At 37.8% G+C, this 23,498-nt stretch overlaps 1 protein-coding gene and 1 long non-coding RNA gene across 6 annotated transcripts in view; one reads left to right on the plus strand and one right to left on the minus strand.

Moving 5' to 3' along the window:
* The window catches only part of LOC126863605 (uncharacterized), a 207,363-nt gene that overhangs the window by 170,801 nt on the left and 13,064 nt on the right, over window positions 1-23,498 (minus strand). For all 5 annotated transcript variants that reach the window (XM_050613916.1, XM_050613919.1, XM_050613915.1 and 2 more), the window contains exon 3: window positions 21,396-21,597. Coding sequence is in view for 1 of the 5 variants with exons in the window: in XM_050613919.1 (XP_050469876.1) it covers window positions 21,396-21,402 (7 nt within the window). In the remaining 4 variants the exon portion in view is untranslated. The remainder of the gene's footprint in view (window positions 1-21,395; window positions 21,598-23,498) is intronic.
* LOC126863679 (uncharacterized) overlaps window positions 1-23,498 on the plus strand; it is a 189,178-nt gene that overhangs the window by 152,424 nt on the left and 13,256 nt on the right. The gene's annotated exons all lie outside the window — the stretch shown is intronic.

Below are 23,498 nucleotides of genomic sequence, written 5' to 3' on the forward strand. Positions count from 1 at the left end.
CGAGTTCCGAACGTTCGTAACCTAAGGCGCTAACCACTGCGCTGTCGTCGTCCGACACTAGTTGGTGTCGAGTGGTGGTATTTGCTGTTAAGTGCCGCCACAGAACGTCGACTCGTCAAATGTCCTATTAGAACGTTAACATTCACGTAACACAAGGAACCACACTTGCGAACAATTATATACAAGTAACGAACCAATCTTAATTACAAATCTTCAATGCTCTTCGATGATCAGCTCAGGATTTATTCCAAAATTATTCCCTTCGATAAAGAAATCGAGAAATCGGTTAAGAGAAATCTTAACACGTTAAGATAACATTGAACCAAGATCAATTTTTAATGGAGAGGTTTAATAATCCGCGCGACGTGAGTTAAATTGGTTGGTTTGGTGAGTTAAGTTTATAATATTATTATTTATTCAATACATAAGTAATTATTGTATTAACATATTATATTGTATATAAAATATGTTGTATAGAAAATATGTTAAATCGAACAATATAACAAACGTCGTTTCGCGTCTCCACCACGCGATGTTTAAAGAATTAAAAACGTGTGTTCTAAGCGTTCCATCGATAACGCGTTAATCTGTCCTGGCGGATTTCCACCTAGACGCTACTCCCTGCAGCGACTTGAAAAATTTACAAAAATTTCCCATTGACCATTAAGCGAGTACTAAAAAGTGATGAAAGCGTGGTGGATCTTTGAGGTAACGAAGGAGAGTCCCTGTGGGACTTTCGAAGATTCACGAGGACCGTGAACGAAGTTTCCCCGCGAGTTTCTCGAGCTTTCTAATGCGATTTACCTTCCCCTTTGCTCTGGCAAAAGTTTTCAAATTCATTAGATGGCGTAAAATTATGCATCGTTTAATAAGCGTCTGTACACGTGTTACATCGAAGTTCTTCTCGAGCTTGGGAAAGCTCGAACGTTCGAAAGGTCTTTCAGACGCCTCGCGTTGTACACCGAGGATCGTTAGAGTTTCAATATTTACGATGTAGCTGCTCTCGGAAAAACGAAGAAGAGGGTGACTCGCTTGAGTTATTAAACCGTCTGACGACGAACAGCTGACAATCCGGCGGGAAAAATAATAATCGGGTCGGTGTGTAAAAATGGAAGAAAAATGGAGTCAAAGGAGGCGAGACTAAGATAAGCGAGAAGAATTCAGAAAGACCGGAGACAGAGAGAGAACAGAACCGCGGGAAATACGGGCTATTAAATTAAGAGGAACGACACGGAAGGAAAAAGAGGCGAAAGTAGTGAGAAAGTTGCGGATGGATGAGAAACAAACACGGTGAGGTGCCACCGCTAAATATTTGAGGTTTTCGTTTGTCAACGTTTGAGTTCGCCGAGACCAACGGCGGCGAAAGAAGTTGTTTGACTATATACGAAGAATTGTAAAAAACGGAAAACGCAAGACGGTGGACAGACAGCGTGTAAAAGAGAAAAGCGTGGAAAAGAAATCAGAAAAGGTTCAAGGCTTAGTGCTTAGTGTTAGTGCTTAGAACCAAGCACCAAGCACCAAGCACCAAGCACCAAGCACCAAGCTCCAGGTACTAAAGTACTAAAGTACCAAAGCACTAAGGTATCACCAAATACTAAAGTACTCCGAGTACTAAAAAGTACTAAAGTACCAAAGACACTAAAAAGCTCTAAAGTGTTAAAAGCTCTAAAGCACTAAAAGCGCAACCTCAACTTCAACTTCAACTTCAACTTCAACTTCAACTTCAACTTCAACTTCAACTTCAACTTCAACTTCAACTTCAACTTCAACTTCAGTACTTTGGTGCTTTAATGCTTCAGTACTTTGGTGTTTTGGTACTTTGGTACTTAGTGTTTAGTGTTTAGTGTTAGTGTTAATAGCACGAGACTTAAAGGGCAGTGTTGTCTCTGTTACAAAAACACGCACGTTTCATGTCAATTGGTGAAGTAACTTTACATGTGAGAACGACGAATATAATTTCTCTTTAATTGACAGAACGTCGAAATCTTCAACAAATAATTTTCATCTCATTCGATGTTTAGATCGTATTAAAATCAGTTTCAGTATCATCGAAAACAAGTGAAGTAATATCGATATTTTTCTTATCGTAGACAAAAATAGAATTCTCCATCTTCCATTATCAGTAACTGAGACAAACGTTACCGTGTTGGGAATCAGACGTTCGGGACAACGTCACGTTACTTCAACTTCAACTTCAACTTCAACTTCAACTTCATCTTCAACTTCAACTTCAACTTCAACTTCAACTTCAACTTCAACTTCAACTTCAACTTCAACTTCAACTTCAACTTCAACTTCAACTTCAACTTCAACTTCAACTTCAACTTCAACTTCAGTACTTTGGTGCTTTAATGCTTCAGTACTTAATGTTTTGGTACTTTGGTTCTTAGTGTTTAGTGTTTAGTGTTAGTGTTACTAGCACGAGACTTAAAGGACAGTGTTGTCTCTGTTACAAAAACACGCACGTTTCATGTCAATTGGTGAAGTATCTTTACATGTGAGAACGACGAACATAATTTCTCTTTAATTGACAGAACGTCGAAATCTTCAACAAATAATTTTCATCTCATTCGATGTTTAGATCGTATTAAAATCAGTTTCAGTATCATCGAAAACAAGTGACGTAATATCGATATTTTTCTTATCGTAGACAAAAATAGAATTCTCCACCTTCCATTATCAGTAACTGAGACAAACGTTACCGTGTTGGGAATCAGACGTTCGGGACAACGTCACGTTACCTCAACTTCAACTTCAACTTCAACTTCAACTTCAACTTCAACTTCAACTTCAACTTCAACTTCAACCTCAACTTCAACTTCAATTTCAGTACTTTGGTGCTTTAATGCTTCAGTACTTTGGTGTTTTGGTACTTTGGTACTTAGTGTTTAGTGTTTAGTGTTAGTGTTAATAGCACGAGACTTAAAGGACAGTGTTGTCTCTGTTACAAAAACACGCACGTTTCATGTCAATTGGTGAAGTAACTTTACATGTGAGAACGACGAATATAACTTCTCTTTAATTGACAGAACGTCGAAATCTTCAACAAATAATTTTCATCTCATTCGATGTTTAGATCGTATTAAAGTCAGTTTCAGTATCATCGAAAACAAGTGACGTAATATCGATATTTTTCTTATCGTAGACAAAAATAGAATTCTCCATCTTCCATTATCAGTAACTGAGACAAACGTTACCGTGTTGGGAATCAGACGTTCGGGACAACGTCACGTTACTTCAACTTCATCTTCAACTTCAACTTCAACTTCAACTTCAACTTCAACTTCAACTTCAACTTCAACTTCAACTTCAACTTCAACTTCAACTTCAACTTCAACTTCAACTTCAACTTCAACTTCAACTTCAACTTCAACTTCAACTTCAACTTCAACTTCAACTTCAACTTCAACTTCAACTTCAGTACTTTGGTGCTTTAATGCTTCAGTACTTTGGTGTTTTGGTACTTTGGTACTTAGTGTTTAGTGTTTAATGTTAGTGTTAATAGCACGAGACTTAAAGGACAGTGTTGTCTCTGTTACAAAAACACGCACGTTTCATGTCAATTGGTGAAGTAACTTTACATGTGAGAACGACGAATATAACTTCTCTTTAAATGACAGAACGTCGAAATCTTCAACAAATAATTTTCATCTCATTCGATGTTTAGATAGTATTAAAATCAGTTTCAGTATCATCGAAAACAAGTGACGTAATATCGATATCTTTCTTATCGTAGACAAAAATAGAATTCTCCATCTTCCATTATCAGTAACTGAGACAAACGTTACCGTGTTGGGAATCAGACGTTCGGGACAACGTCACGTTACTTCAACTTCATCTTCAACTTCAACTTCAACTTCAACTTCAACTTCAACTTCAACTTCAACTTCAACTTCAACTTCAACTTCAACTTCAACTTCAGCTTCAACTTCAACTTCAACTTCAACTTCAACTTCAACTTCAACTTCAACTTCAACTTCAACTTCAGTACTTTGGTGCTTTAATGCTTCAGTACTTTAGTGTTTTGGTACTTTGGTTCTTAGTGTTTAGTGTTTAGTGTTAGTGTTAATAGCACGAGACTTAAAGGACAGTGTTGTCTCTGTTACGAAAACACACACGTTTCATGTTAATTGGTGAAGTATCTTTACATGTGAGAACGACGAATATAATTTCTCTTTAATTGACAGAACGTCGAAATCGTCAACAAATAATTTTCATCTCATTCGATGTTTAGATCGTATTAAAATCAGTTTCAGTATCATCGAAAACAAGTGACGTAATATCGATATTTTTCTTATCGTAGACAAAAATAGAATTCTCCATCTTCCATTATCAGTAACTGAGACAAACGTTACCGTGTTGGGAATCAGACGTTCGGGACAACGTCACGTTACTTCAACTTCAACTTCAACTTCAACTTCAACTTCAACTTCAACTTCAGTACTTTGGTGCTGTAATGCTTCAGTACTTTGGTGTTTTGGTACTTTGGTACTTAGTGTTTAGTGTTAGTGTTAATAGCACGAGACTTAAAGGACAGTGTTGTCTCTGTTACAAAAACACGCACGTTTCATGTTAATTGGTGAAGTAACTTTACATGTGAGAACGACGAATATAATTTCTCTTTAATTGACAGAACGTCGAAATCTTCAACAAATAATTTTCATCTCATTCGATGTTTAGATCGTATTAAAATCAGTTTCAGTATCATCGAAAACAAGTGACGTAATATCGATATTTTTCTTATCGTAAACAAAAATAGAATTCTCCATCTTCCATTATCAGTAACTGAGACAAACGTTACCGTGTTGGGAATCAGACGTTCGGGACAACGTCACGTTACTTCAACTTCAACTTCAACTTCAACTTCAACTTCAACTTCAACTTCAACTTCAGTACTTTGGTGCTGTAATGCTTCAGTACTTTGGTGTTTTGGTACTTTGGTACTTAGTGTTTAGTGTTAGTGTTAATAGCACGAGACTTAAAGGACAGTGTTGTCTCTGTTACAAAAACACGCACGTTTCATGTTAATTGGTGAAGTAACTTTACATGTGAGAACGACGAATATAATTTCTCTTTAATTGACAGAACGTCGAAATCTTCAACAAATAATTTTCATCTCATTCGATGCTTAGATCGTATTAAAATCAGTTTCAGTATCATCGAAAACAAGTGACGTAATATCGATATTTTTCTTATCGTAAACAAAAATAGAATTCTCCATCTTCCATTATCAGTAACTGAGACAAACGTTACCGTGTTGGGAATAAGACGTTCGGGACAACGTCACGTTACTTCAACTTCAACTTCAACTTCAACTTCAACTTCAACTTCAACTTCAAATTCAATTTCAACTTCAGTACTTTGGAGCTTTAATGCTTCAGTACTTTGGTGTTTTGGTACTTTGGTACTTAGTGTTTAGTGTTTAGTGCTAGTGTTAATAGCACGAGACTTAAAGGACAGTGTTGTCTCTGTTACAAAAACACGCACGTTTCATGTCAATTGGTGAAGTAACTTTACATGTGAGAACGACGAATATAATTTCTCTTTAATTGACAGAACGTCGAAATCTTCAACAAATCATTTTCATCTCATTCGATGTTTAGATCGTATTAAAATCAGTTTCAGTATCATCCAAAACAAGTGACGTAATATCGATATCTTTCTTATCGTAGACAAAAATAGAATTCTCCATCTTCCATTATCAGTAACTGAGACAAACGTTACCGTGTTGGGAATCAGACGTTCGGGACAACGTCACGTTACTTCCACTTCATCTTCAACTTCAACTTCAACTTCAACTTCAACTTCAACTTCAACTTCAACTTCAACTTCAACTTCAACTTCAACTTCAACTTCAACTTCAACTTCAGCTTCAGCTTCAGCTTCAACTTCAACTTCAACTTCAACTTCAACTTCAACTTCAACTTCAACATCAACTTCAACTTCAGTACTTTGGTGCTTTAATGCTTCAGTACTTTAGTGTTTTGGTACTTTGGTTCTTAGTGTTTAGTGTTTAGTGTTAGTGTTAATAGCACGAGACTTAAAGGACAGTGTTGTCTCTGTTACGAAAACACACACGTTTCATGTTAATTGGTGAAGTATCTTTACATGTGAGAACGACGAATATAATTTCTCTTTAATTGACAGAACGTCGAAATCTTCAACAAATAATTTTCATCTCATTCGATGTTTAGATCGTATTAAAATCAGTTTCAGTATCATCGAAAACAAGTGACGTAATATCGATATTTTTCTTATCGTAGACAAAAATAGAATTCTCCATCTTCCATTATCAGTAACTGAGACAAACGTTACCGTGTTGGGAATCAGACGTTCGGGACAACGTCACGTTACTTCAACTTCAACTTCAACTTCAACTTCAACTTCAACTTCAACTTCAACTTCAACTTCAACTTCAGTACTTTGGTGCTGTAATGCTTCAGTACTTTGGTGTTTTGGTACTTTGGTACTTAGTGTTTAGTGTTAGTGTTAATAGCACGAGACTTAAAGGACAGTGTTGTCTCTGTTACAAAAACACGCACGTTTCATGTTAATTGGTGAAGTAACTTTACATGTGAGAACGACGAATATAATTTCTCTTTAATTGACAGAACGTCGAAATCTTCAACAAATAATTTTCATCTCATTCGATGCTTAGATCGTATTAAAATCAGTTTCAGTATCATCGAAAACAAGTGACGTAATATCGATATTTTTCTTATCGTAAACAAAAATAGAATTCTCCATCTTCCATTATCAGTAACTGAGACAAACGTTACCGTGTTGGGAATCAGACGTTCGGGACAACGTCACGTTACTTCAATTTCAACTTCAACTTCAACTTCAACTTCAACTTCAACTTCAAATTCAATTTCAACTTCAGTACTTTGGAGCTTTAATGCTTCAGTACTTTGGTGTTTTGGTACTTTGGTACTTAGTGTTTAGTGTTTAGTGCTAGTGTTAATAGCACGAGACTTAAAGGACAGTGTTGTCTCTGTTACAAAAACACGCACGTTTCATGTCAATTGGTGAAGTAACTTTACATGTGAGAACGACGAATATAATTTCTCTTTAATTGACAGAACGTCGAAATCTTCAACAAATAATTTTCATCTCATTCGATGTTTAGATCGTATTAAAATCAGTTTCAGTATCATCGAAAACAAGTGACGTAATATCGATATCTTTCTTATCGTAGACAAAAATAGAATTCTCCATCTTCCATTATCAGTAACTGAGACAAACGTTACCGTGTTGGGAATCAGACGTTCGGGACAACGTCACGTTACTTCAATTTCAACTTCAACTTCAACTTCAACTTCAACTTCAACTTCAAATTCAATTTCAACTTCAGTACTTTGGAGCTTTAATGCTTCAGTACTTTGGTGTTTTGGTACTTTGGTACTTAGTGTTTAGTGTTTAGTGCTAGTGTTAATAGCACGAGACTTAAAGGACAGTGTTGTCTCTGTTACAAAAACACGCACGTTTCATGTCAATTGGTGAAGTAACTTTACATGTGAGAACGACGAATATAATTTCTCTTTAATTGACAGAACGTCGAAATCTTCAACAAATAATTTTCATCTCATTCGATGTTTAGATCGTATTAAAATCAGTTTCAGTATCATCGAAAACAAGTGACGTAATATCGATATCTTTCTTATCGTAGACAAAAATAGAATTCTCCATCTTCCATTATCAGTAACTGAGACAAACGTTACCGTGTTGGGAATCAGACGTTCGGGACAACGTCACGTTACTTCAACTTCAACTTCAACTTCAACTTCAACTTCAACTTCAACTTCAACTTCAACTTCAACTTCAACTTCAACTTCAACTTCAACTTCAACTTCAACTTCAACTTCAACTTCAACTTCAACTTCAACTTCAACTTCAACTTCAACTTCAACTTCAACTTCAACTTCAACTTCAACTTCAACTTCAACTTCAACTTCAACTTCAACTTCAACTTCAACTTCAACTTCAACTTCAACTTCAACTTCAACTTCAACTTCAACTTCAACTTCAACTTCAACTTCAACTTCAGTACTTTGGTGCTTTAATGCTTCAGTACTTTGGTGTTTTGGTACTTTGGTACTTAGTGTTTAGTGTTTAGTGTTAGTGTTAGTAGCACGAGACTTAAAGGACAGTGTTGTCTCTGTTACAAAAACACGCACGTTTCATGTTAATTGGTGAAGTAACTTTACATGTGAGAACGACGAATATAATTTCTCTTTAATTGACAGAACGTCGAAATCTTCAAGAAATAATTTTCATCTCATTCGATGCTTAGATCGTATTAAAATCAGTTTCAGTATCATCGAAAACAAGTGACGTAATATCGATATTTTTCTTATCGTAAACAAAAATAGAATTCTCCATCTTCCATTATCAGTAACTGAGACAAACGTTACCGTGTTGGGAATCAGACGTTCGGGACAACGTCACGTTACTTCAATTTCAACTTCAACTTCAACTTCAACTTCAACTTCAAATTCAATTTCAACTTCAGTACTTTGGAGCTTTAATGCTTCAGTACTTTGGTGTTTTGGTACTTTGGTACTTAGTGTTCAGTGTTTAGTGCTAGTGTTAATAGCACGAGACTTAAAGGACAGTGTTGTCTCTGTTACAAAAACACGCACGTTTCATGTCAATTGGTGAAGTAACTTTACATGTGAGAACGACGAATATAATTTCTCTTTAATTGACAGAACGTCGAAATCTTCAACAAATAATTTTCATCTCATTCGATGTTTAGATCGTATTAAAATCAGTTTCAGTATCATCGAAAACAAGTGACGTAATATCGATATCTTTCTTATCGTAGACAAAAATAGAATTCTCCATCTTCCATTATCAGTAACTGAGACAAACGTTACCGTGTTGGGAATCAGACGTTCGGGACAACGTCACGTTACTTCAACTTCAATTTCAACTTCAACTTCAACTTCAACTTCAACTTCAACTTCAACTTCAACTTCAACTTCAACTTCAACTTCAACTTCAACTTCAACTTCAACTTCATCTTCAACTTCAACTTCAACTTCAACTTCAACTTCAACTTCAACTTCAACTTCAACTTCAACTTCAACTTCAGTACTTTGGTGCTTTAATGCTTCAGTACTTTGGTGTTTTGGTACTTTGGTACTTAGTGTTTAGTGTTTAGTGTTAGTGTTAATAGCACGAGACTTAAAGGACAGTGTTGTCTCTGTTACAAAAACACGCACGTTTCATGTTAATTGGTGAAGTAACTTTACATGTGAGAACGACGAATATAATTTCTCTTTAATAGACAGAACGTCGAAATCTTCAACAAATAATTTTCATTTCATTCGATGTTTAGATCGTATTAAAATCAGTTTCAGTATCATCGAAAACAAGTGACGTAATATCGATATTTTTCTTATCGTAAACAAAAATAGAATTCTCCATCTTCCATTATCAGTAACTGAGACAAACGTTACCGTGTTGGGAATCAGACGTTCGGGACAACGTCACGTTACTTCAACTTCAACTTCAACTTCAACTTCAACTTCAGTACTTTGGTGCTTTAATGCTTCAGTACTTTGGTGTTTTGGTACTTTGGTACTTAGTGTTTAGTGTTAGTGTTAATAGCACGAGACTTAAAGGACAGTGTTGTCTCTGTTACAAAAACACGCACGTTTCATGTTAATTGGTGAAGTAACTTTACATGTGAGAACGACGAATATAATTTCTCTTTAATTGACAGAACGTCGAAATCTTCAACAAATAATTTTCATCTCATTCGATGTTTAGATCGTATTAAAATCAGTTTCAGTATTATCGAAAACAAGTGACGTAATATCGATATCTTTCTTATCGTAGACAAAAATAGAATTCTCCATCTTCCATTATCAGTAACTGAGACAAACGTTACCGTGTTGGGAATCAGACGTTCGGGACAACGTCACGTTACTTCAACTTCAACTTCAACTTCAACTTCAACTTCAACTTCAACTTCAACTTCAGTACTTTGGTGCTTTAATGCTTCAGTACTTAGATGTTTTGGTACTTTGGTACTTAGTGTTTAGTGTTTAGTGTTAGTGTTAGTAGCACGAGACTTAAAGGACAGTGTTGTCTCTGTTACAAAAACCCGCACGTTTCATGTTAATTGGTGAAGTAACTTTACATGTGAGAACAACGAATATAATTTCTCTTTAATAGACAGAACGTCGAAATCTTCAACAAATAATTTTCATCTCATTCGATGTTTAGATCGTATTAAAATCAGTTTCAGTATCATCGAAAACAAGTGACGTAATATCGATATTTTTCTTATCGTAAACAAAAATAGAATTCTCCATCTTCCATTATCAGTAACTGAGACAAACGTTACCGTGTTGGGAATCAGACGTTCGGGACAACGTCACGTTACTTCAACTTCAACTTCAACTTCAACTTCAACTTCAACTTCAACTTCAGTACTTTGGTGCTTTAATGCTTCAGTACTTTGGTGTTTTGATACTTAGGTACTTAGTGTTTAGTGTTTAGTGTTAGTGTTAATAGCACGAGACTTAAAGGACAGTGTTGTCTCTGTTACAAAAACCCGCACGTTTCATGTTAATTGGTGAAGTAACTTTACATGTGAGAACAACGAATATAATTTCTCTTTAATAGACAGAACGTCGAAATCTTCAACAAATAATTTTCATCTCATTCGATGTTTAGATCGTATTAAAATCAGTTTCAGTATCATCGAAAACAAGTGACGTAATATCGATATTTTTCTTATCGTAAACAAAAATAGAATTCTCCATCTTCCATTATCAGTAACTGAGACAAACGTTACCGTGTTGGGAATCAGACGTTCGGGACAACGTCACGTTACTTCAACTTCAACTTCAACTTCAACTTCAACTTCAACTTCAACTTCAACTTCAACTTCAACTTCAACTTCAACTTCAACTTCAACTTCAACTTCAACTTCAACTTCAACTTCAACTTCAACTTCAACTTCAACTTCAACTTCAACTTCAACATCAACTTCAACTTCAGTACTTTGGTGCTTTAATGCTTCAGTACTTTGGTGTTTTGGTACTTAGGTACTTAGTGTTTAGTGTTTAGTGTTAGTGTTAATAGCACGAGACTTAAAGGACAGTGTTGTCTCTGTTACAAAAACCCGCACGTTTCATGTTAATTGGTGAAGTAACTTTACATGTGAGAACAACGAATATAATTTCTCTTTAATAGACAGAACGTCGAAATCTTCAACAAATAATTTTCATCTCATTCGATGTTTAGATCGTATTAAAATCAGTTTCAGTATCATCGAAAACAAGTGACGTAATATCGATATTTTTCTTATCGTAAACAAAAATAGAATTCTCCATCTTCCATTATCAGTAACTGAGACAAACGTTACCGTGTTGGGAATCAGACGTTCGGGACAACGTCACGTTACTTCAACTTCAACTTCAACTTCAACTTCAACTTCAACTTCAACTTCAACTTCAACTTCAACTTCAACTTCAACTTCAACTTCAACTTCAGTACTTTGGTGCTTTAATGCTTCAGTACTTTGGTGTTTTGATACTTAGGTACTTAGTGTTTAGTGTTTAGTGTTAGTGTTAATAGCACGAGACTTAAAGGACAGTGTTGTCTCTGTTACAAAAACCCGCACGTTTCATGTTAATTGGTGAAGTAACTTTACATGTGAGAACAACGAATATAATTTCTCTTTAATAGACAGAACGTCGAAATCTTCAACAAATAATTTTCATCTCATTCGATGTTTAGATCGTATTAAAATCAGTTTCAGTATCATCGAAAACAAGTGACGTAATATCGATATTTTTCTTATCGTAAACAAAAATAGAATTCTCCATCTTCCATTATCAGTAACTGAGACAAACGTTACCGTGTTGGGAATCAGACGTTCGGGACAACGTCACGTTACTTCAACTTCAACTTCAACTTCAACTTCAACTTCAACTTCAACTTCAACTTCAACTTCAACTTCAACTTCAACTTCAACTTCAACTTCAACTTCAACTTCAACTTCAACTTCAACTTCAACTTCAGTACTTTGGTGCTTTAATGCTTCAGTACTTTGGTGTTTTGGTACTTTGGTACTTAGTGTTTAGTGTTAGTGTTAATAGCACGAGACTTAAAGGACAGTGTTGTCTCTGTTACAAAAACACGCACGTTTCATGTTAATTGGTGAAGTAACTTTACATGTGAGAACGACGAATATAATTTCTCTTTAATTGACAGAACGTCGAAATCTTCAACAAATAATTTTCATCTCATTCGATGTTTAGATCGTATTAAAATCAGTTTCAGTATCATCGAAAACAAGTGACGTAATATCGATATCTTTCTTATCGTAGACAAAAATAGAATTCTCCATCGTCCATTATCAGTAACTGAGACAAACGTTACCGTGTTGGGAATCAGACGTTCGGGACAACGTCACGTTACCTCAACTTCAACTTCAACTTCAACTTCAACTTCAACTTCAACTTCAACTTCAACTTCAACTTCAACTTCAACTTCAACCTCAACTTCAACTTCAATTTCAGTACTTTGGTGCTTTAATGCTTCAGTACTTTGGTGTTTTGGTACTTTGGTACTTAGTGTTTAGTGTTTAGTGTTAGTGTTAATAGCACGAGACTTAAAGGACAGTGTTGTCTCTGTTACAAAAACACGCACGTTTCATGTCAATTGGTGAAGTAACTTTACATGTGAGAACGACGAATATAACTTCTCTTTAATTGACAGAACGTCGAAATCTTCAACAAATAATTTTCATCTCATTCGATGTTTAGATCGTATTAAAGTCAGTTTCAGTATCATCGAAAACAAGTGACGTAATATCGATATTTTTCTTATCGTAGACAAAAATAGAATTCTCCATCTTCCATTATCAGTAACTGAGACAAACGTTACCGTGTTGGGAATCAGACGTTCGGGACAACGTCACGTTACTTCAACTTCATCTTCAACTTCAACTTCAACTTCAACTTCAACTTCAACTTCAACTTCAACTTCATCTTCAACTTCAACTTCAACTTCAACTTCAACTTCAACTTCAACTTCAACTTCAACTTCAACTTCAACTTCAACTTCAATTCAACTTCAACTTCAACTTCAACTTGAACTTCAACTTCAACTTCAACTTCAGTACTTTGGTGCTTTAATGCTTCAGTACTTTGGTGTTTTGGTACTTTGGTACTTAGTGTTTAGTGTTTAGTGTTAGTGTTAGTAGCACGAGACTTAAAGGACAGTGTTGTCTCTGTTACAAAAACACGCACGTTTCATGTTAATTGGTGAAGTAACTTTACATGTGAGAACGACGAATATAATTTCTCTTTAATTGACAGAACGTCGAAATCTTCAAAAAATAATTTTCATCTCATTCGATGTTTATATCGTATTAAAATCAGTTTCAGTATCATCGAAAACAAGTGACGTAATATCGATATCCTTCTTATCGTAGACAAAAATAGAATTCTCCATCTTCCATTATCAGTAACTGAGACAATCGTTACCGTGTTGGGAATCAGACATTCGGGACAACGTCACGTTACTTCAACTTCAACTTCAACTTCAACTTCAACTTCAACTTCAACTTCAACTTCAACTTCAACTTCAACTTCAACTTCAACTTCAGTACTTTGGTGCTTTAATGCTTCAGTACTTTGGTGTTTTGGTACTTTGGTACTTAGTGTTTAGTGTTTAGTGTTAGTGTTAATAGCACGAGACTTAAAGGACAGTGTTGTCTCTGTTACAAAAACACGCACGTTTCATGTTAATTGGTGAAGTAACTTTACATGTGAGAACGACGAATATAATTTCTCTTTAATTGACAGAACGTCGAAATCTTCAACAAATAATTTTCATCTCATTCGATGTTTAGATCGTATTAAAGTCAGTTTCAGTATCATCGAAAACAAGTGACGTAATATCGATATTTTTCTTATCGTAGACAAAAATAGAATTCTCCATCTTCCATTATCAGTAACTGAGACAAACGTTACCGTGTTGGGAATCAGACGTTCGGGACAACGGCACGTTACTTCAACTTCATCTTCAACTTCAACTTCAACTTCAACTTCAACTTCAACTTCAACTTCAACTTCAACTTCATCTTCAACTTCAACTTCAACTTCAACTTCAACTTCAACTTCAACTTCTACTTCAACTTCAACTTCAACTTCAACTTCAACTTCAACTTCAACTTCAACTTCAACTTCAACTTCAACTTCAACTTGAACTTCAACTTCAACTTCAACTTCAGTACTTTGGTGCTTTAATGCTTCAGTACTTAGATGTTTTGGTACTTTGGTACTTAGTGTTTAGTGTTTAGTGTTAGTGTTAGTAGCACGAGACTTAAAGGACAGTGTTGTCTCTGTTACAAAAACACGCACGTTTCATGTCAATTGGTGAAGTAACTTTACATGTGAGAACGACGAATATAACTTCTCTTTAAATGACAGAACGTCGAAATCTTCAACAAATAATTTTCATCTCATTCGATGTTTAGATAGTATTAAAATCAGTTTCAGTATCATCGAAAACAAGTGACGTAATATCGATATCTTTCTTATCGTAGACAAAAATAGAATTCTCCATCTTCCATTATCAGTAACTGAGACAAACGTTACCGTGTTGGGAATCAGACGTTCGGGACAACGTCACGTTACTTCAACTTCATCTTCAACTTCAACTTCAACTTCAACTTCAACTTCAACTTCAACTTCAACTTCAACTTCAACTTCAACTTCAACTTCAACTTCAACTTCAACTTCAACTTCAACTTCAACTTCAGTACTTTGGTGCTTTAATGCTTCAGTACTTTGGTGTTTTGGTACTTTGGTACTTAGTGTTTAGTGTTTAGTGTTAGTGTTAATAGCACGAGACTTAAAGGACAGTGTTGTCTCTGTTACAAAAACACGCACGTTTCATGTTAATTGGTGAAGTAACTTTACATGTGAGAACGACGAATATAATTTCTCTTTAATTGACAGAACGTGGAAATCTTCAACAAATAATTTTCATCTCATTCGATGTTTAGATCGTATTAAAATCAGTTTCAGTATCATCGAAAACAAGTGACGTAATATCGATATTTTTCTTATCGTAGACAAAAATAGAATTCTCCATCTTCCATTATCAGTAACTGAGACAAACGTTACCGTGTTGGGAATCAGACGTTCGGGACAACGTCACGTTACTTCAACTTCAACTTCAACTTCAACTTCAACTTCAACTTCAACTTCAACTTCAACTTCAACTTCAGTACTTTGGTGCTGTAATGCTTCAGTACTTTGGTGTTTTGGTACTTTGGTACTTAGTGTTTAGTGTTTAGTGTTAGTGTTAATAGCACGAGACTTAAAGGACAGTGTTGTCTCTGTTACAAAAACACGCACGTTTCATGTTAATTGGTGAAGTAACTTTACATGTGAGAACGACGAATATAATTTCTCTTTAATTGACAGAACGTCGAAATCTTCAACAAATAATTTTCATCTCATTCGATGTTTAGATCGTATTAAAATCAGTTTCAGTATCATCGAAAACAAGTGACGTAATATCGATATTTTTCTTATCGTAGACAAAAATAGAATTCTCCATCTTCCATTATCAGTAACTGAGACAAACGTTACCGTGTTGGGAATCAGACGTTCGGGACAACGTCACGTTACTTCAACTTCAACTTCAACTTCAACTTCAACTTCAACTTCAACTTCAACTTCAACTTCAACTTCAACTTCAACTTCAACTTCAACTTCAACTTCAACTTCAACTTCAACTTCAACTTCAACTTCAACTTCAACTTCAACTTCAACTTCAACTTCAACTTCAACTTCAACTTCAGTACTTTGGTGCTTTAATGCTTCAGTACTTTGGCGTTTTGGTACTTTGGTACTTAGTGTTTAGTGTTTAGTGTTAGTGTTAATAGCACGAGACTTAAAGGACAGTGTTGTCTCTGTTACAAAAACACGCACGTTTCATGTTAATTGGTGAAGTAACTTTACATGTGAGAACGACGAATATAATTTCTCTTTAATTGACAGAACGTGGAAATCTTCAACAAATAATTTTCATCTCATTCGATGTTTAGATCGTATTAAAATCAGTTTCAGTATCATCGAAAACAAGTGACGTAATATCGATATTTTTCTTATCGTAGACAAAAATAGAATTCTCCATCTTCCATTATCAGTAACTGAGACAAACGTTACCGTGTTGGGAATCAGACGTTCGGGACAACGTCACGTTACTTCAACTTCAACTTCAACTTCAACTTCAACTTCAACTTCAACTTCAGTACTTTGGTGCTGTAATGCTTCAGTACTTTGGTGTTTTGGTACTTTGGTACTTAGTGTTTAGTGTTTAGTGTTAGTGTTAATAGCACGAGACTTAAAGGACAGTGTTGTCTCTGTTACAAAAACACGCACGTTTCATGTTAATTGGTGAAGTAACTTTACATGTGAGAACGACGAATATAATTTCCCTTTAATTGACAGAACGTCGAAATCTTCAACAAATAATTTTCATCTCATTCGATGTTTAGATCGTATTAAAATCAGTTTCAGTATCATCGAAAACAAGTGACGTAATATCGATATTTTTCTTATCGTAGACAAAAATAGAATTCTCCATCTTCCATTATCAGTAACTGAGACAAACGTTACCGTGTTGGGAATCAGACGTTCGGGACAACGTCACGTTACTTCAACTTCAACTTCAACTTCAACTTCAACTTCAACTTCAACTTCAGTACTTTGGTGCTGTAATGCTTCAGTACTTTGGTGTTTTGGTACTTTGGTACTTAGTGTTTAGTGTTTAGTGTTAGTGTTAATAGCACGAGACTTAAAGGACAGTGTTGTCTCTGTTACAAAAACACGCACGTTTCATGTTAATTGGTGAAGTAACTTTACATGTGAGAACGACGAATATAATTTCTCTTTAATTGACAGAACGTCGAAATCTTCAACAAATAATTTTCATCTCATTCGATGTTTAGATCGTATTAAAATCAGTTTCAGTATCATCGAAAACAAGTGACGTAATATCGATATCTTTCTTATCGTAGACAAAAATAGAATTCTCCATCTTCCATTATCAGTAACTGAGACAAACGTTACCGTGTTGGGAATCAGACGTTCGGGACAACGTCACGTTACTTCAACTTCAATTTCAACTTCAACTTCAAATTCAACTTCAACTTCAACTTCAACTTCAACTTCAACTTCAACTTCAACTTCAACTTCAACTTCAACTTCAACTTCAACTTCAACTTCAACTTCAACTTCAACTTCAACTTCTGTACTTTGGTACTTTGGTGCTTTAGTACTTTGGTGCTTTGGTGCTTTGATGATGTAGTACTTTAGTGTTTTGGTACTTTAGTACTTAGTGTTTAGTGTTTAGTGTTTAGTGTTTAGTGTTTAGTGTTTAGTGTTTAGTGTTTAGTGTTTAGTGTTTAGTGTTTAGTGTTTAGTGTTTAGTGTTTAGTGTTTAGTGTTTAGTGTTTAGTGTTTAGTGTTTAGTGTTAGTGTTAGTGTTAGCCGGGACAGCGTGTAATGCAAAATGTTACGAGCTCCCGCGACTTCCCACGTGGGAAATAGAAACCTGCTCGCGCGAAAGCACACCAGGGAAAAAGAAGTTATGCAAACGGCTAGGCGAAAGAGGAGGGAATGGCCGATGACGGGCACCGGAAACCGAAGCGTGAAGACCAAGTTTACGCTTCCTCGAGCGCTCAATATCGGATACTCGTCTCGAGAGAGGCTTTCGTTGTTAACAAAGAGACTCTGTCGAAGTTATGCCATAATTACTGCGCAGTTTCTGGTGCTAGAAAGCGAAAGAGAGAGAGGGAGAGAGAGAAAGAGAGAAAGGAACTTTTGAGCCGATCCAGTGTGTCGGAGCTGCAGCTTACTCCCCGTAACCCCTCATCGCGAATTCGCGCTTTAACCGAACGGCTGGCGCGTATCCAAACGCAAAACGCGAAATTTCGCGGTAATTTGCCGAGGATTTTCTGTCGGCCGTCTTCAACGACCCTTCTCGACGCCTGGATCTCGTCTGTTGCGCCGCGATTCAATTAATTGCGACAGTGCTACCTACGTAACACCCTTGAAACCTTTGGAAATCAGCGTGCCGTGTTTACGAAAGAGTCGAACCACAGAGAAGCGCGAAATTAAATAATTACGCCATGTTTCGATACGGGATAATTAATTGTTCCACGTTTCAGTCGAGTGTTATATTTTTCGCATGCCGTGTGGCTCGACGTTGCGGAGTTTTCTGAAGACTCTTGACGCCCGTGGTTCGCCTGTTGCGCGTCGATTTAACTAATTGGCAAAATATTTCCTACAGAGCGCCGCTTCCAACTTTTACAAATTGGCATTGCACGCGTTCGAGAGGAAACGCGCGGCAAGTCATAACATTTGTCCATTAACTCGTCCGGGAGAATCTGTAGGATTCCCATCTCCTGTGACGACAGAGATTCAGAAGAAATTCTTTTACTTGGTTTTACTTGAAGACAGCCAGGACACGCGTTACATCGTTGAAAGATACCAAACGATAGTCACATCGATACATGTGACAATCGAACGTATCAATGGAACAAGATATTTTCCACCTCATGCGCCGTATCTTTTCGCAAGTTCCACGTTTTTATGGAATTTCATCGAATCTAAGAGATTCCTCGGGGTATTTAAAATTTTTCCTTTCCACTCGTGCCACTAATTGCGCGTTCTCGCGCCCCGTGTCCGCAGAGACCGGTTGGAAAAAGAGGAACAGTAGAAGTGGCGAATTTTCCAGACTCGAAGTTCCCACGACCTTTCCCTCCCTTGAGGCGGAATTTTAATTTCGCCGCTGCGTCGGGCAAATATAAAAAAAAAGAGGCGCGGTTTAGACAACCACTTTCGCCAGTTTCAAAGAGCGAGTCCGAGATAAATATTTGCTGTACTCGACATTGCCGAGTGGAACTCGCGAGAAATAAATTACCGACCGGCCGCGATTAACTCGCCGTTAATAAGTAGCAACTCGCTTGTGTTGATAGTCCTGGCGGCGATAGCCGCACCGCTAATTATTCGGCCGCTGCCACCGTTGATTAACAATTAATCGGTTACCCTGGTTGGGTCCATCGCCATATTCTTCCGATCAATAGGAAAAGGATATTCGTCGGACATCTAGAACGCGTGCTTAAATTTTCATCTTACGGTAATCATTAACAATTACTAATATACAAGGTTTGTCGTAGTTGATGGCACCTTGATTACGATTGTACATAATTGGAATAATAGGGCAACTCTGGACCGTAACCATTATACGAACGTTATCGTATCTCGAGATAGCTCGTCCTGTGTGGGGAAGCGAGTTAAATTAACACACCGGCTGCTACGGTGGTCATCGGTGACCCACGTGTAACTAAATTTTGTAGTACGATCGAAATAAGATGAATCTGACGAGCTAAAGAATTTTTAACGATACAAATAATCCAAGTAATATCGTATAAAAAAGACTATATATAATAACATTTTACAATCGACGTAAAATACAGGGTGGTTGGTAACTGGTGGTACAAGCGGAAAGGGGGTGATTCTACGCGAAAAAAGAAGTCGAAAATATAGAATAAAAATTTTTCGCTCGAGGCTTTGTTTTCGAGAAAATCGACTTTGAATTTTGGCTCGGTACGCGTGCACTTTATCGCGTCTCGTTATAACGGACCTCACTGTAGATCGTTGTCCCGATGGAAAAATTAAAAAAGAAAGAAAAAATTAAAAAAGATTGTATTCTATATTTTCGACTTCTTTTTTCGCGTAGAATCACCCCCTTTCCGCTTGTACCATCAGTTACCAACCACCCTGTGTATAAAATTCGCGCGTTAATGACGTTTGTATCTATCGCATGCCACTATTCGTGTCACGATTGACTCGATACTACGAGAAAAAGAAAAGATCGAGTCGTAGAAACTGGCATTTTGGTTGCGAGGAGAGGAACTCGAGTGGCTGCCAAACGATAACGATCGGCACTTTGGAAACGTTTCCTACGTAAAAATGAGCAGCGCGAGCTTAAAAATTATTTACCAACGAATCGCTTAATCGTCGCTTTCAGTCGCGTTAATTGGAGAGACGTTCACCGGAGAAAGTCGCAGCCAGGTGATTCATCGTGGCCGCCGTGACAGCGGGCGATACATTATGCCCGCGAGCAGATAATCCATTATCAGGCCACTACGATCGCGATGTTCGTTTTCGACCGGACCCCCGGCTCTGTTAATCGCGAGATTAATCTCTGTCCTGCCGATTTCATCCAGCCGTGGTCCACCAATTTCCTTCCTTCTGCCGTGCGATCCTTTTCATTCGCGAAAATTCTTCTTCGCGTACGTCGCTTCGACCACGTCGTTTGGAAAGTTTCATAAAGAGAATTCGGGTGATAGCGATCAAATTCGTCGGCGAATAGCCCTCCGGAGGATTCTATTCGCGCTAGCCGTCGGATTTACGTTACTTCAGAGGTGGAAGATCGTTGGACCGAGTCGGCTCGCGATTTTACGTTTCACTAACGCTCGAATATCCTTGCAAAGTACGACTTTCCGAGAGAAATATCGTTACCATTCGTGGAAACCTTCGGTGCGTTCCCATGTCCAACGTAGTTGCTATGCCACCGTATAACGTCTTGGGATATTTCCCCGTAGAACCGCTTCGAAAGGTAGGCAAATGGTCCGACGCCAGATGGCGACGTAACAAATTCTATTCTCGAGAGTTCTCGCAGCCAGTCTGCCGGAAAAGATCGAAGGGAACGATGCTGCGAGAGGCGGTGCGAGACCCGCTCGAGCTCCAATTTTAATTCCGGCCAGCGTGTGCGGCTCGCTGACTAATTAGGTTATGCAAAACAGCTGTTACGCGCTGTCCCAACCACCAGCCATCGTTCGCCAACGTTGATTTCGCAAATTTTTTGCGCTTCCGTCATTAACGCTCCCATTGAATATCATAAAAATACGAGCACTTTCGAAAAACATCGGTAACCGATCGGAGCGACGCTTGTCGTTGATATCGTGCGACGAGATGCAGTAAATGCGAAATTGTTAGAAATTGCGTGAATTTTACGCTACTAATCTGCTATCTCGTCCAATGGTAGCCATCGAATTTCCTCCCGATTGACCATCATTGGCGTCACGCGTAATAGTATCCAATGGCAATCCTAGCTCAATTTAGATATTTTTTTTTTTTTTTTTATCTACTGCTGTATTCGATCTCTGCGTTCGCATCAGGTTGCTTCTTCTCAGCGTCGAGGGTCAGAGATAAGCTTCTGCTTGCTGGAAATTCGAGTGACAAGCTCGCGAGCGAGGAAGGCGACGATAGAGATATTTCACGTTTGGGAAAAAGAGGAGGAATAGCGTTTCTATCGTGTGAATAGGATTTCAAAGGACTTACCCTTCATGCCGAGGATCAGCACCGTTGTTCCGGTGAAAGGGACACCCTCGTTCGAACGATCCTTGGTCGATCGGGCTTCTCGCCCTACCAGCCACACGCTCGGCCAGCAGCTTTCAAACTTCACGATCACTGGCGATCCCGATTCGATCGCAACACCGCGCACCAACGATCTATCGACGATTTCAGGAACATGAAACACTGTCTGCAAAGAAAGGAAAATGATCGGTTATCGTAAGCGCTTCTAACTCCTTCGTTAGGCGCTGACTTGGCTCGAATAGCTGTTACAGAATACGACTATACACGCCGCCTGGTATTATACATCCGAACAATAGAATTACAATGGTGATACAATGGCACGCAGTAGTGATGTTCCATTTAAATTGTTCTCCGCGAATATCTTCAAAATTGTTGAATACATCGACGAATGTCTGGAATGGAAATGAAAGGTTGCTAACTCTATAAGAATATTAGGATTTTATTCGTTGGATATAAAATGAAACTACTATAGAATATACAGAATAGATTTCGAAAATGCTAATTCCGATTCTTTGCCTGTTCTTCGACGACTCGCTCAGGACTCTCTGGCTTTTCAATCGTGCTGTTCATGCTACATGGCATCCTACAACTTTAACGACATCACGTATGCAACACTCGTCACGCTCGGCTCGATCTCCACGCGATACCACGTACGCATCGATTTTCGCATTACGTTTAAAGAATCACTACTCTCTCGTTATCGATACTAATAGAGCGCAGGTAAAACGTTCGACCTGCCACTCCTCGATCGCCACTCCATATCCATGAATTCTCATTTGCGCGTCATGATCGATACTGTGAAACAGCAATAAAATTTCGATTTGATCAGAGTTCAGAATTCCGACATCAAAGTCGTCATTAACACGCTGTTGACGGTATACTTTGAAACAAAGCGAGTCTGACGCGCGTTTTTCCGAAACGTATCGAATCAAATAAAATGGGAAACGTCGACTCGCGTCTCGCCGTTCTCAGCGTTCGCAAAATGAAAAACGTCGATTCACGTATCCGTCAACGACGTTACGGCAACGGTGTTTCGAAAATGAAAGAAACGCGGAGAAAAATAGACGAATATTTTATAAAGTGGCGTTAATCGCTATCACGGATCTCGATTTTATTCAAATTGCCCTACTTTCGTTCTTTTCGTGTCGTTGGCCAATTTTTATCCGCGATAAACGTTGGGCGCCACCCAGTTTCGTGTTCCTCCGATTAAAATGGTCGTTGGAAGCTTTTAAGCTAAATACATTGTTTCGTGGAATAGCCTGGACGTAAGTTAATGGCGGACGTAACGACGGCAGCGTTACGCAATAGCTCACTGCTCGTTCGCGCGAATCGCGTTTCCGGAGAACGAGCCCCGTTAACGCGGTCCCGATCTCGCCAACACGCAACCGCACGACTGATTTGGAATTCAAACGAAGATTAAACCTTTATGGAATTCACGCGTGACTAGTAAACGACGGTGTAACGGAGATTCTAGAGAATTAGAATCGATCCGCGTGTTTAAATTGGAGCGTTTAAGCGTTGTAGTTGCTTGCGTCGCGAAAAACGACGCGATTCGTTTGTATTACGAAGACTGGCGGACTTTGTAACGGCGAGAGCCAGCGGTTTCCGAGTTTGCACTTGAAAAGCAGCATGTTTTCATTTATAGCGACGAGCAGTAGCACGTTGCGCTTTTTCGTTGCGAAAACTAGCACGTTTCGGTAATCCGTCGCGAAAAGTAGCACGTTTCACTGTTAGCCGAAGAAAGAAGACAACCGCGTTAAATTTGTTGCCAAGTTATTTCTACCGCAAAAACAAAACGTTGAGCGTTTCTTTGAATCGAAACGAGCGTGAATATGAACATCGATCGATTTATGTAATCAACAATGTTGCTATACAAGAAGATGTTCAAATACCATCGACGATAAATCTTTTATTTCTTTCTCGATGTTAGTCGAATTTTAGCATCGTAGGAATTTTGTAATCCGTGTACCGTACAGTATCCAGCGTTGAAACGCGCTGCTTTTTATAGCACACAGTCGATAGTCGAGAACTTTAAATTTTAAATTAACAGTATCTAGGTAGATTAAG

This window comes from Bombus huntii, chromosome 3 (genome assembly GCF_024542735.1).
Source record: "Bombus huntii isolate Logan2020A chromosome 3, iyBomHunt1.1, whole genome shotgun sequence".
NCBI lineage: Eukaryota > Metazoa > Arthropoda > Insecta > Hymenoptera > Apidae > Bombus > Bombus huntii.